We start from the raw sequence: 13,366 nt of genomic DNA on the forward strand, positions 1-13,366 counted from the left end.
AATTACATTTCAATGAGTTATTAAAATGCTTTGGTTAAAATAAAATATTAAGACATATAGGAAAAAAGAGGACATTAAAAGGTTTGGGTTTTTTCTAGAGATATTTTTTATAATGATATTTGTTCTGATAGGAATCGATTATACAAATGTCACAGCTGAATGAACGTCTGTGGTTTGAGAACAAGCGAACTGTCTCAGAGAATGGGAAAATAACTTTGGAGTGCAATAAAAGTCATTTTCAACATGAGTTCCTAGACCCTTCGCCAATGTGGTAATGGATGACTCATTTTAAAAGCAGTACTACAGATAGACTAATAAAAGTTGATGATTAAGCTATCCAGACAAACTGCACAGTCTGATTAAAAACTATGTATTTGTTTTTTAATTAAAACTTAGAAATCTGCTTTGCTTCCTTTATCTCTTTTTCTTGCTGCCACAAGATTTGTGTCACGGACACAGTGCTCGCTCATAAACCTCCCTGCAGGCTCCGCATTCTAGGGAAACAGGACAAGAGAAACAACAAGGCTCAAATATAGTCTTTATATACACCAATCAAGGATACAAATGTGTGGCAATAACACTCAAGCAAAAAGAAAGAAGGCAATGATAAAAACTTTAAGGATGAGGAAGGAGGCATGACTAAAGACTACATAAAATTTAGTGATTAAAAAATAATATTATAAAAAATGTAATGCTGATAAATTTGAAAACCTAAAATAGGTAAGAATTTCTTAAACTCAATACCAAATGCACAAAACATAAAAGACATTAATTTAGCTTCATTTAACTTAAAATCATCTTTTCATCAAAAGATACTAAAAGCCAAGCCATTGACTGAGGGACTGAATATAATTGAAATGTATAAAGCTGGCAATCAATCCAGAATTCACACACTCCTACAAATCAATCAAGAAAAAAAACCAGTCTATTTGAAAAATAATAAATCAATATGAACAAGCAATTAACAAAAGAGAAAACTCAAACAGCCAATAAATGTGCATTAAGCTGCTCTATCTCCTTAGTAATAACTTCACATTAATCAGATCGCCAAAATTAAAAAGCCTGACAATATCAAGTGTTGCATATCATAAAGTATGGGCCTATGAGAATCATTATAGTCTATTGATAAGAATATTAATGTTACAACAGATTTGAGGATAATTCAGCATCAACTAGTAAAGGTAAATATAGATTAATTCTACAACCTAGAAATACCACTCATAGGTATCTGTCCTAAAAAAAACCCTGGCTGAGGAGATTGTGAAGAATGCTCACTATAGCACTAAATCTTGATTGTGATTATCTGTGTGGGTGAAATAAGAGCTATGGGCTTAATAAGAGATACACAATAGCCTTCATTTTATGTGTAATGTTTTATACAGCTGAAGGTTGGGTACCTAGTTGTCTTTATGTTATAACCTATATTTTCGATGTGCCTGAAATGTTTCATAAAAATTTCTAAAAAAAATACATTACTTACCAAACTATCCACATCTATGCTGGAGTTCATAGCCCACTGCAAAGTACTCATGATATTCATGGCCAACGTTAGAATAATACCTACTCTTCCTTCTCCTTCACCTGTAATTGGAGAGAAGATATAAACAAACTTTATGTTATTTCTCTCTTGAACCCCTTTATTTATACCTCTCCCATGACATATGACGTTTAAAGTTACATTGCAATTTTGTACCAGCTTTAACAATTTTTCATCTCAGTTTACCCAGGAGCTACCACTAGTAATAATGTCCTGTATATAGCAAGTATTTAATCAATGTTTTAAATCAAAAAGTGATAGAATATTAGGAAGGAACTGCCCTTTTTAAATGCTTCAGATATTGAAGGGGCTGTTAATATTGGGTAGATATCATGTTTATCTCATCTACTATTACTCTGTAAATAATAATACCTTCAAAAACTGCAAAGGACAATGGAAAAGAAGCCCCATGTCCTGAGGAATTCCTCTACAAAGAAGTTTGATGCTGCTGAGAAGAAAATTGGACTTAAAGTTTCGCTGGGAAGTCAAAACTCATGGGTCTACCTTTTGGAAAGAGAAGACTGCCATGTATGTGAAAAACATACACAAAAACAAACTAGTTCATCCAGGATGAACAAAACTTAAGTGTTTAATTAACAGTAAATAGACTTTCAGGGCTGTAGAGAACCACTAATTAAAATCATTAATATTCAGTATTTATGGCCATAAAAATTTTCTAATACAAATGTTCTTAAATTATTACAAGTTTAGTTATAAAATCTCCATTGAGAGTCAGTCCTTGCATCTATTTGCATGATAAAATTGTCATAGGGTTCTAAAAATAGAATAATTTATCCTATAATTATCTTCTGAGATTTTATTTATTTATTTTTAGACAGAGGGAAAAGGTGGGAGAAAGAGAAGGAGAGAAACATCAATGTGTGGTTGCTTCTTGCGCAACCTGGCCTGCAACCCAGGCATGTGCCATGACCGGGAATTGAACTGGAGGCCCTTTGCTTTGCAGGCCAGTGCTTATAATTATTAGTTAATTTTTTTCCTTCCACAATTCCTCTAAGAGATGACAAAGCATGGACAGCAGGTATGTACTCTCAGTACTAAATCATTTATTCTAAACAGGTAAGATTTATGCAGGATCCCAATATATTATTCATTCTGAAGATTAAGATGAGAGTAAAATAAAATTTAATAGCAATGTAAGATTTATGTACCAGGCACTATCATAAAGTGTTATCACAAATTATTACATTTAATTCTCACAACAAACCTATGGGATAGGTACTAATATTATGTATATTTACACATGAAGAAAATGAGGGCCTTGGAGAAGTTATATAATGTGTACAAGTTAATACAGCTGAAGACCAGTACAGGCAGAGTTGATTAGCTGCATGGCCAACATTCACTCTAGCAAGGCACTGGATTTGATTGATAGGTGCTAAACTACACTGACTATTAAAGGCTTTACCTATCATCCTGGGTAAACTGGGCCTCAATCAGATCCTTAATCATTACATTAAGGATCTGACATCTGACATATTTTTTTGAATTAGTTATTAACAAATCTTTATTCATGTAATTTAGCCATCTTTGATCCTGTTTCAAAAAACTTAAGGAAAAAATGGAAAGTTATGAACCTAAAAAAAACTTTAGCTTTTAAAATGTCCAAAATTACTGTGCTGCTAAGGGTTCATTTGCCTGCTCACTTCAATTCCTTTCATGGAGTCCTTTCCCACTGCCCCATATGAGAACAATGAAGGTGGGAAAACTGCTATCCTCACAGTAACCACATGGACTACAGGTGGATCCCTGAACCCAAATGGGCCTATTTTCTGCTTCTCCCCAGGATGCTGTAAATGGATGCAGGAATTCTGTTGTTAATTCAGGGGTTTGAAAAAGATGCCACAAAAGGTTATTGTGGCATAGCCCTGGTACACCAGAAAACAGTCTTCAAAGAGAAAAATGAATGAAGCAGCTGCAGAAAGCAAGGGACATAGGCCAGCATTTGGCCTCAAGAAGAGCAAAGTCTGACTCTCCATTTCATTTCCTGTGCCTCCTGCTTTGGTGTTCCATGAGGCACTCCTGTAATTCTCCAATAGGTGCCTTGTTTTTATCTGAGCAGGATTTTAGTCTTATAACCAAACAACCCTTTGGCATTTGGCATTGACTCTGAGCCTTTGTCTATTGTCATATATAAATATATATATATATATTTATACATATATATGTATATACATATATATATCAATACTATACATAACTCAATAATTCAACTTCTTTTTTGGTGGAAATTGTATTTATTTTATTTTATCTCTTCTTTAATGTAATTAATCTTTACTGTATTGTTTCCATTACCATTTAGTTCTGGTATACCCACCTCCCCGCAGCAATCACTACACTGTTGTTCATGTCCATGAGTCCTTTTTCCTTTTTGTTCTATCCCTCCACCCCTTACCCTCCCCCCTGCTATTTACTCTCCATCTGTGTATGAATCTGTTTTGCTTGTTAGTTCAGTTTGAACATCTTAAATTAGAAAAACTTACTTGTCTATATAGATTTTTATTTTACTTATAATGAAAAATTCAGCACATCTGTATTTGAGAAATACGGTACTTTTATCTAACATTGCATAATTGTGGCAGTTTTTGTCATGCAATATTCTCATTAGAATAACAAAATTTACCATCTGGTGGTTAAAAAGAACAAAACTTACTTGGAATGAAGATTTTGTATATTCGTATGTGTGAATATGGAAATTTTTCTTCCTATTTGCAGAATTCTTTATCAGAGAGATTTTTTCCAATTACAGATTTGTTATTTTTGTCTCAGTTTTTAAACTGTGAAGTATGTATAATGCTATAGACAATTCTAATTCAAAACATTATTTGTTCAATAATAAACAATAGAAATTCAAGAAAGTAATTTGTTAAAAAGCAAACTAACAAATATTTTGATTAACAAATACCTCCCAAAAATTGATTTAAAGATATTAAAATTTTTAACCTAAAAAATGTAGCATTTTTTGGTTGACAAAACTTTCAATTAAATGTTCATAGTACCTGTTGTGAAAATGGAAATGAAAGTAACAGCAATGAAGAAGATGACAAAAATCATTTCTATTCTCATTTGAAACCATCGCAGTGTTGATAGATACAAGAACCAGTTGGCAGTATGTAAATTCAGAGCTTTGTGGAACAATGTTTCAAAGTAAGGCTGACGTCCAAAGGCACGAAGTGTCCACAGTCCTCTTAAGCTTGTAACCAGATGAGTGAATATTGGACTCCTGCCTGTAAAATATTCCCATAGAAAATAATGTAAGTCATGTAAATACAGAATGAAACCCTTATTATCATGTACCTGATAAAGATTGGTTTAAATGACAGCAAATACAATTGATTAGAGAGGTTTTAATTCTGATGCCATACATGGAATAGATGAAATTTGTTATTTTTACTTTTATTTTTAAAGATATTTTATTGATTATGCTATTACAGTTGTCCCATTTACCCCCCCCCTTTATTCCCCTCTGCCCTGCACACACCCTCCCACCCACATTCCCCCACCCTTAGTTCATGTCCATGGGTTGTACGTATAAGTTCTTTGGCTTCTACATTTCCTATTCTATTCTTAACCTCCCCCTAACTATTTTCTACCTACCATTCTCTAAGTACCTACCATGCTACCTATTCTCTGTACCTTTTCCCTCTCTCTCCCTTCTCACTTTCCCACTGATAACTCTCCATGTGATCTCCATTTCTGTGATTCTCTTCCTGTTCTAGTTGTTTGCTGAGTTTGTTTTTGTTATATTTTTAGGTTTGATTGTTAATAGCTGAAGGTTTGTTGGCATTTTATTGTTCATATTTTTTAACTTATTTTTCTTAGATAAGTCCCTTTTACATTTTATGTAATAAGGACTGGGTAATAATGAACTCCTTTAACTTGACCTTATCTGGGAAGCATTTTATCTGCCCTTCTATTCTAAATGATAGCTTTGCTGGATAACCTAAGGGCCTTTCATGACTTCGAATACTTCTTTCCAGCCCTTTCTTGCCTTCAAGGTTTCTTTTGAGAAATCAGCTAATAGTCTTAGGGAACTCCTTTATAGGTAATTGTCTCCCTTTCTCTTGCTGCCTTTAAGATTCTCTTCTTATCTTTCATCTTGGGTAATGTAATCATGATATATCTTGGTGTGTGCTTCTTTGGGTCCAACTTCTTGGGCACTCTCTGAGCTTCTTGGACTTCCTGAAAGTCTATTTTCTTTGCCAGACTAGGAAATATCTCCTTCATTATTTGTTCAAGTAAGTTTCACTTTCTTGCTCCTCCTCTTTTCCTTCTGGCACCCCCATGCTTTGGATGTTTAACTATTTAAAGATGTCCCAGAACTTCCTAACCCTCTTCTCATTATTTTAAATTCTTGTTTCTTCATTCTGTTCTAGTTGAATGTTTTTTTTTTCCTTTTGCTCCATTGATTTGAGTCCCAGTTTCCTTCCCTTTACTGTTGGTTCCCTGTATATTTTCCTTTATTTCACTTTTCATAGCCTTCAGTTTTTCCTCTAATTTGCAACCATATTCAACCAATTCTGTGAGCATTCTGAGTACCTGTATTTTGAACTGTGCATCTGATATGTTGGCTATCTCTTTGTCATTTAGTTATATTTTTTCTGAAGTTTTTATTTATTCTTTCAATTTTTTTTGTCTCTGTGTGCCTATTAAGTAGTAAGGGGTGGAGCTTTAGGTATTTGCTATGGCAGGGCAACCCTCATCCCTGCACTGTGGTGCTCTCTGTGGGGGATGGGTCTGAGAGAGAACAATACCTCTTGCTCTTCTCTCTGCTGGTTTTCAGTCACTTCTCTGGCTACTCACAATCAGATTGGGCCCTTCTGGTGCTGATTCCTGGGTGGGTGGGTTTGTTTACATTCTAGGACTCTGTGGGTTTCTCCAACAGAATCTCCTGTGACGTTAGGAGTTTCTCCTGCTGCTGAAACCCCCACAGGTTTTTACAGTCAGAGGTTTTAAGGCTTTATTTCCCTGTGCTGGAGCCCTGGGTTGTGGGTCTGTCTCGCTCCCCAGTTGTTCCTCCTGGTTTATCTGCATGCAAATGTGGGGACATCTGCTATGCCAGCTGATACCTCACCCATTCTGCCAGTCTGACTGTCTGTCTCTGCCTGTCCTACTGGTCTGGATGAGTGTTTCTTCTTTAACTCCTTGGCTGTTGGACTTCCACACAGTTTGATTTTCTGGCAGTTGTGGTTTTTGTTTTTAAATTTATTGTTGTCCTTTTGGTTGTGTGAGGAGGCACAGTGCATCTACCCATACCTCCACATTGGCCACAAATCCAGAAATTTGTTATTTTTTAATATTACCCTATTTTTTTCATTTGGCTACCATGTTGTGAACTTATAAAATTACTGCCATTATTTATTCATGTTTCTTGGCTACTACAGGGCATTGTTTTCTGGCTTATTCTAAATTAATCACTGCTGAGAGAAAATGTTTTTCTCTTAAGAAAATTTATGCAATGCCTTGATTAAGAAAATTTGTATGACTTAATTTAGCAAATGACCTCCAATGTGAAAATGCACTGAAATTTTAGCCCCTGCAAATGTACCTGCAGGAAGGCTGTTACCAAAAAATGTGCTTACAAACAGCTTGAGCAGTGTCTGGGGCACAAGAAGGCAGACCCAAGAAAGAAAGGAACAGTGTTTGAAAATAAGCCAGAAGAAAGAATTTTGTCCAGTGTCATTTGGGAACCCAGACAAACTTTTAGTGATATTAGCACCATCATTTTAAAATTTAATTTACAGGGGAAAGTTATGAATGAATATCCTATATATTAATCCTGGTAAGATTCTATGAAGCTGTTCTAAAACCAAAATGAATTCACAAAGTCTTATTTAACAAAAACAAATCTATGTGTACCTTGTAATTCACTGTTTCCTCTTACATTTATATATGTTTAAAAAGTCATTGCTATATGATGCAAAAGTTTCAAAGCAGAGAAAAAATTTTTTGAAAAGTAGCTGAATAATAGAGAATTACAGGCAGCTCTTGTGGATATTTTTTCAAGGTAAGCATTGCACATTCGGTGTCATACCTTCAGATTCCAGTTGTTTGAGTTGCTGGGAGGTGGGGAGGAAGTAGGCTCTCAGTATAATAAAAGCAGTGATCACTGGCACTGTTGCTAGGAAAATGTAGGGGTGTAAAATCGACACCACTGTTATAGCTCCGATCACAATTAATACCAACTATAGGATCAAGAAAAGACATTGTGAGTAAACATTTTCATGGTGCAAAGTGGAGAAACCAAGTCAGCAATATTATTTCTAAATAAGTTCTTCACACTCTGTTCTCAATAAGTGGCAAGCATTTTCCTACTAGAAAAGCTGTCATCTCAAAGTACTTTTTTTTTCATAAGTTCTTTGAATACTCAAAAACTTGTGTAGGTCACTCATAACACCATTTTGAAGTTTTGAAAACATGGTGATCTTGGATCTCTTAATGTTATCATTTCCTATACACCTAAAAGTGCATGAAAAATAAGTTTAAAATGGGTGATTTTTTCTAGAAATCACCTCTTTTAAAATAAACTTTTTATTTTGAGATAGTTTTAGTATGAATGTGAAATTTTAGTATTTATTTTGCTTAGATAATTTTTGAAATTTGGCCATTCATCTTGCAGCCTTTTGAGTCAGACAGACCTGGTCTAAACATGGCTTGGGCTTTTAGGCAAGCTACTTAACTTTTCTGAACCTAGTTTTCTCATGTTTAAGATTGAAAAAAAATTTAATAAATAAATGTTACTCCCCTTCCCCCAAATCCTGTTTCTGTTCCTTAAAACAACCAGAGATAACCTACAGGCTCAAAAAATTGGGGTAGGGGTATGACTAATTTAATTCAAAATTAGACAATTTTTCTATATTGCATACTGTCAAAATGAATTTTGTGTTCAAGTCAATCCCATCCACACTATACCCACTGCTTCACATTATTCAGCAAAAAAACCAGATCCCTGTTGGCAGTTTCAGAATCAATCTAACCACATTGGTATTCTTTAGGAACAAGTTAAATACAGAAGTTCTTCAGGAACTTCTATATTTCCACATTAGAGTAAATCCACACATTTAAAAAAGAAAAAAGTATGTTAACATTTATTCCACAATAACCCATTTGAATAAAGTATAAGTACCTGTCACAAGAAGGGCTACAAAATAAACCTATTGTAATATCTATATGATAATCAATGAACTACTTCTCCATCAATTTCCCTGGGTGCCACATGCATTTTCCAGGTAATGAAGTGGAATACAGAACATTATGGTTGATGGGAGCAGGATGCAGGTGTAGTTAAGATCTGCATAAATCTTTTTTGAATAGGTTATTCTCATCTAAAACTTCATAAGATTATATCTTGATAACACTTTTCTAGAAAAAATGCCTGCACTTCTCCAATCATCAAATTTTGCAATACTAGCCCCTTGCTAATACAACAAATATTCAGACAAATCTTTACTTCCAGACACTGGACAAAGTCCATATGATGACTCAATAATCTAAGGAAAGTGTTCCTTATTCCATTCTGACATCACATATGTCAGCAGTATAGTGAGAAAGCCCCAAATGCCCTGGTTGCTACAAGGCAAGACTTTATTAATAGAAAACCACATTTCTAATGATGGATTTTTTCATAAATAGGATTGTTTGGAGAGAAAAGAGGAAAATTCCATTCTAAGCATGATTAACTAGAGAATATGACTTAATGTAAATGGACTATCATATTAAATACCAGTATGTCTGAAGGACAAATGCTGCTGCATTAGTAGCATGGAAACATTTAGCTACTTCATTAAAATCAGGGTCTTTTGTATGCTCTTGACAACTATAAATGTACTGTGTTTGTTTGACTTGTGCTTACATTTACCAATATCTAGGTAGTCAACCAACCAAGATATCACACTGGGTTAGGGAAGAATGGAGAAGGTGGGTACAAGTGGAAGTGATGAAACATTCACAAAATAGATTTCAAGCAATTATAATAATCCAGACTACAGCCCAAAATGACAAATAAGTGAAAAGTAAGCCTAAGTATTAAGAAAAATAACTCTATTTGTCCCATAAGAGGACACCCTTAGGTACTAAAGTGAAATGCTAATAATTTAGCATTGTATGCAAAACTAAAGGCACTTGTTTAACATACTTGATACTCAAATTATACAAAGAAACCTAAATTTTGTCCTAGTTTAATTCACAATGGATAAGAAACAAGTCATCTCACATGGTGTATATTAGTGAGAGGACAAGAAGATAAATAAATAGAGGGACTTCAGGACAAGATGAAAATGTGAGCACAGATTTTTTAATTCCTACACATCCTTAACTAAATCCTAAACTTTGTCAAAGAAAAAAAAGTCAACAGACTATAAAACCTGCAATGCACCATTCATTTACACTCCTAGGAAGTGCACAGCACATTCCCTTCCACTGCAAGCAGCTCCAAAGCACCCGACACGTACAGTCACACAGCACTGCCTGTGAAACTGGGGCTGGCAACGAGAACAAAGGACCACTTCAAAATGAGTAATTAATTAACAGATAAATAGGTAAATAAATTAATAACTATTTAAAACCATGCAATGAACACCAGAGTTGGAATTTATAAATGATAGTGAGTCCTTGAGAATTTTTAAGCAAGGGATTAATGGAATTTATAAAATGAGTAGGGGAAAATAATGTGAAAGATACAGTAGAGATCAAAGTAGCAAGACTCAGTGTATAATTGTATATTAGAGAAGAAATAAAAAAAGACCTAAAGGTTTTTAAGCTGAGAAGAATAGATTTCAGTATTTAAAAACGTGTAGGCTTTTGTCTCATTAAAAAAAAAAGTTACTCACGCAAACAGACACATAAGTAGGAGATAGAGTACAATTTTTCCCTGTTTGGCTTCAAATTCAAATTAGTTGTGAATAGTCAGTCTACTTCCATTATGCCAATCTGAAGCATATAACTTTAAGCATACAATGAAAGTGCCACAATCACATTTATTTTTCTCCTTTTACAGCTGAAACCCTCAGAAACTAAGTTTCTTATTAAGGTGAAATAAATAGTGGTATCTGCAGACAGAGTCTGGATCTTCCATTTTCATTATATGATGTTTGTATCTAGAAAGCAAATCTGCCAGAACATTATCAAATGTTAAAAAATAGAGCAAATATAAATTAGTTTTTAAAGGGGAATTTACATGTATGTTTTATCTGTACAAAAATTTATTCCTGAATTGTGCCTAGAATGAAATTTCCTTTGTCAGAACATACTTAAATATAACCAGAGGAGCTCACAATTTAAAGGAGCCCTATGATAAAATTTTTAAGTATTTTTTTTATTTTTAGAGAGAGAGGAAGGGAGGGAGAAAGAGAGAGAAAGAAACATTGCTGTGAGAGAGAAACATTGATCAGTTGCCTCTTGCATGCTCCCCAACTGGGAACAGAACCTGCAACCCAGGTATGTGCCCTGACAGGGAATCAAACCAGCAACCTTTTGGTTTTCAGGATGACACTGAACCAGCTGAGCTACATTGGTCGGGGCCAATACATTTTTTAATAAAAAAGAAGTTAATTAGATTTTTATTGTATTTGATTGTCATCTATTATATGTCCTTATTATGAGACCCTCCTATAAATAAAATAGGGAAATTCAAAGAGCCCTGCTCAAGCCCTTGTGAAGCAACTACTAAAGAATGTCAGTAACGTTAGAAATTAAGCAGAAACTTCAAATTGCCATAGATACAGCATTTGAGAGACATATAATATGTTACAAAGTGTTAATTTATAAAATAAATATTAAAAATTAACTCTCCTATAGGATTTTGAAGTGAGTCTTATACTAATTCAGAAAATACTCAGAAGAATACAAAAGTAGAAAAAAGTTTATCATTAATCCCATTGTAACCCTGTCAAGATGTTTGTATTTCAGTTTGTACATGATTTAGTAATATTATATTTGGAACAGTCATTTACACTCCTGAAACAAGGAACAATTGTCCAGCATAAAAGAAAGACACAGGAAACACTCCTTTCAAGTGCATGAACTCAAAGCATCCGTAAAAGAATTCCAGCTACTGCTGCTAAGTTATATCCTGAGCGACTGAAGGAAATCCAAAATGCTAAAGTTCACTTAGAACAGTTAGTGTGTTTGATTTGGCCAATCATTTCAGATGAGACAAACTGACAATCTGTTTTTTGTGCATCTGCCAATGGAGGCTATGTGTACAAACAAATGAAGGAGCCCTTATTTTGTTGTATAGGTTCTCTCAAATAAAGTATGTTATTGAAGGATGGGGGAGTGTGAAAGTGGGTGGGAGGAGAGAATGACTTGTCATAATAGGGGCTGCATCCTGTTCCAATTGCCTATCCAAAGAGATCATTGAGACTGTAGCATTTACTCTCTGGGGCTCGACCTAAGCCGGACAGGAAGCTGTTTGTAATCTGGTCCAATAGCCAAGATTATTAATTCACAACACACCTTAAGCCCTGTCACTTATGGAATCCTAATGCACTATCCTGTAGTGTACCTTCATCTCCATCCTCTCCTTCTTCATTCTCACCACCACTCAATCACAACACCCTAGACATACTCAGAGCCAAGCTACACTGAAGGCCTCTTCAGATCTATTACCCAGGCATAGTCCAGACTAGTCCTGACTTTTTCTTTTCCCCTCTCACCTTCTTGAACACTTACTTGTACTTCTGTCCCTACATTATGGTCCTTATTGTGAGGATGCTGGCTAGCAAATGTGTGCCAAGGTGTTCACAGATGAAACTGGTTGAAACTGTAGCCCACCAGGAAATTGATCTTCATTTTAACATGTGCCCTTTTGAGGTAGGTGACTTCAATCAAATAATGATGTCAATGTCAAAAATGTCATAAATACTACATGGACAGTGATCTGGGGCAAGATGGACTGCTATTCCTCTCAAATCACTCTGAAGTAGACAGGAATACATCTAAATGCAGAATCACCTTGGATTTGGGTCAGGTGAGGTGTTTTAACTTGTCACTGAATTTACTAAAATTATGCTTACTTTGAGGATTTTTTTTTTGAAATTGACAAAATTCACACAGGATATTGTACTTCAACTCTCATGCAAATGAAAAATAAGCAAAAACTCATTTATTTCTTTTTCTAATTATTTTTAAAAAATGACAAATCAAAGACACTTAATAATACTTATTTTTACAAACCTGAATAAAGTCAAATATGGTAAGAGGCAGAAGATCATCCAAAATTGCTGTATCTTTGGAAAATCTATTAAGAATCTCACCTACAATATAAAAGAAGATAAAACTTCTCAAAAAAGTAATCTTAATAAATTAATATGTGATAAATTCAGATCATAGTAGAAGCATTATAACTCAAGAATTAGCATGTAATCAGATAAATAAGATTTACAAAAATTCAGTATTCTACAAAGACTCTAAGTAATTGTTTCCCACTTTTAAACTTTTATAAAATACAAATTGCTGTTAGATTCAGGCAAAAACTAATGTCTTTAACAAAGCCCATATCAGAAATTATGTCAGGAATGGTATTCATCCTACTACAATGTCACACTTGCAAGCCTGCCTATGTTCTCATCATTCCCTGACATCTGTAGTCCACACTGTATAGCTCTCTTTCTCTGATTTTTCTCACCTTTCTGATGCACCTCTGCAAAACCCATGGCTGCTCCAGGTCCTACCTGCCCACTGCGTGGATGTCCTTTGCCATGTTCTCTCTTTCAACCCACTGGCTGGCAATCCAAACTTCAGCCTACTTTCTAGAGACCAGACTCACATTTATAAGTGATCATTTTTTTCCTTCAATAAAAGTTATACATG

At 34.6% G+C, this 13,366-nt stretch overlaps 1 protein-coding gene across 1 annotated transcript in view; it reads right to left on the minus strand.

Moving 5' to 3' along the window:
• Positions 1-13,366, minus strand: part of CFTR (CF transmembrane conductance regulator) — a 225,855-nt gene that overhangs the window by 82,168 nt on the left and 130,321 nt on the right. Inside the window, exons 18-21 of the mRNA XM_053662935.1 lie at positions 12,731-12,810; positions 7,590-7,740; positions 4,555-4,782; positions 1,481-1,581 (exon numbers count right to left, since the gene is read on the minus strand). Coding sequence (XP_053518910.1) covers positions 1,481-1,581; positions 4,555-4,782; positions 7,590-7,740; positions 12,731-12,810 — 560 coding nt within the window. The remainder of the gene's footprint in view (positions 1-1,480; positions 1,582-4,554; positions 4,783-7,589; positions 7,741-12,730; positions 12,811-13,366) is intronic.

Source organism: Artibeus jamaicensis, unplaced genomic scaffold (genome assembly GCF_021234435.1).
Source record: "Artibeus jamaicensis isolate MK-2021 breed Jamaican fruit bat unplaced genomic scaffold, CSHL_Jam_final contig_311, whole genome shotgun sequence".
Classification (NCBI taxonomy): domain Eukaryota; kingdom Metazoa; phylum Chordata; class Mammalia; order Chiroptera; family Phyllostomidae; genus Artibeus; species Artibeus jamaicensis.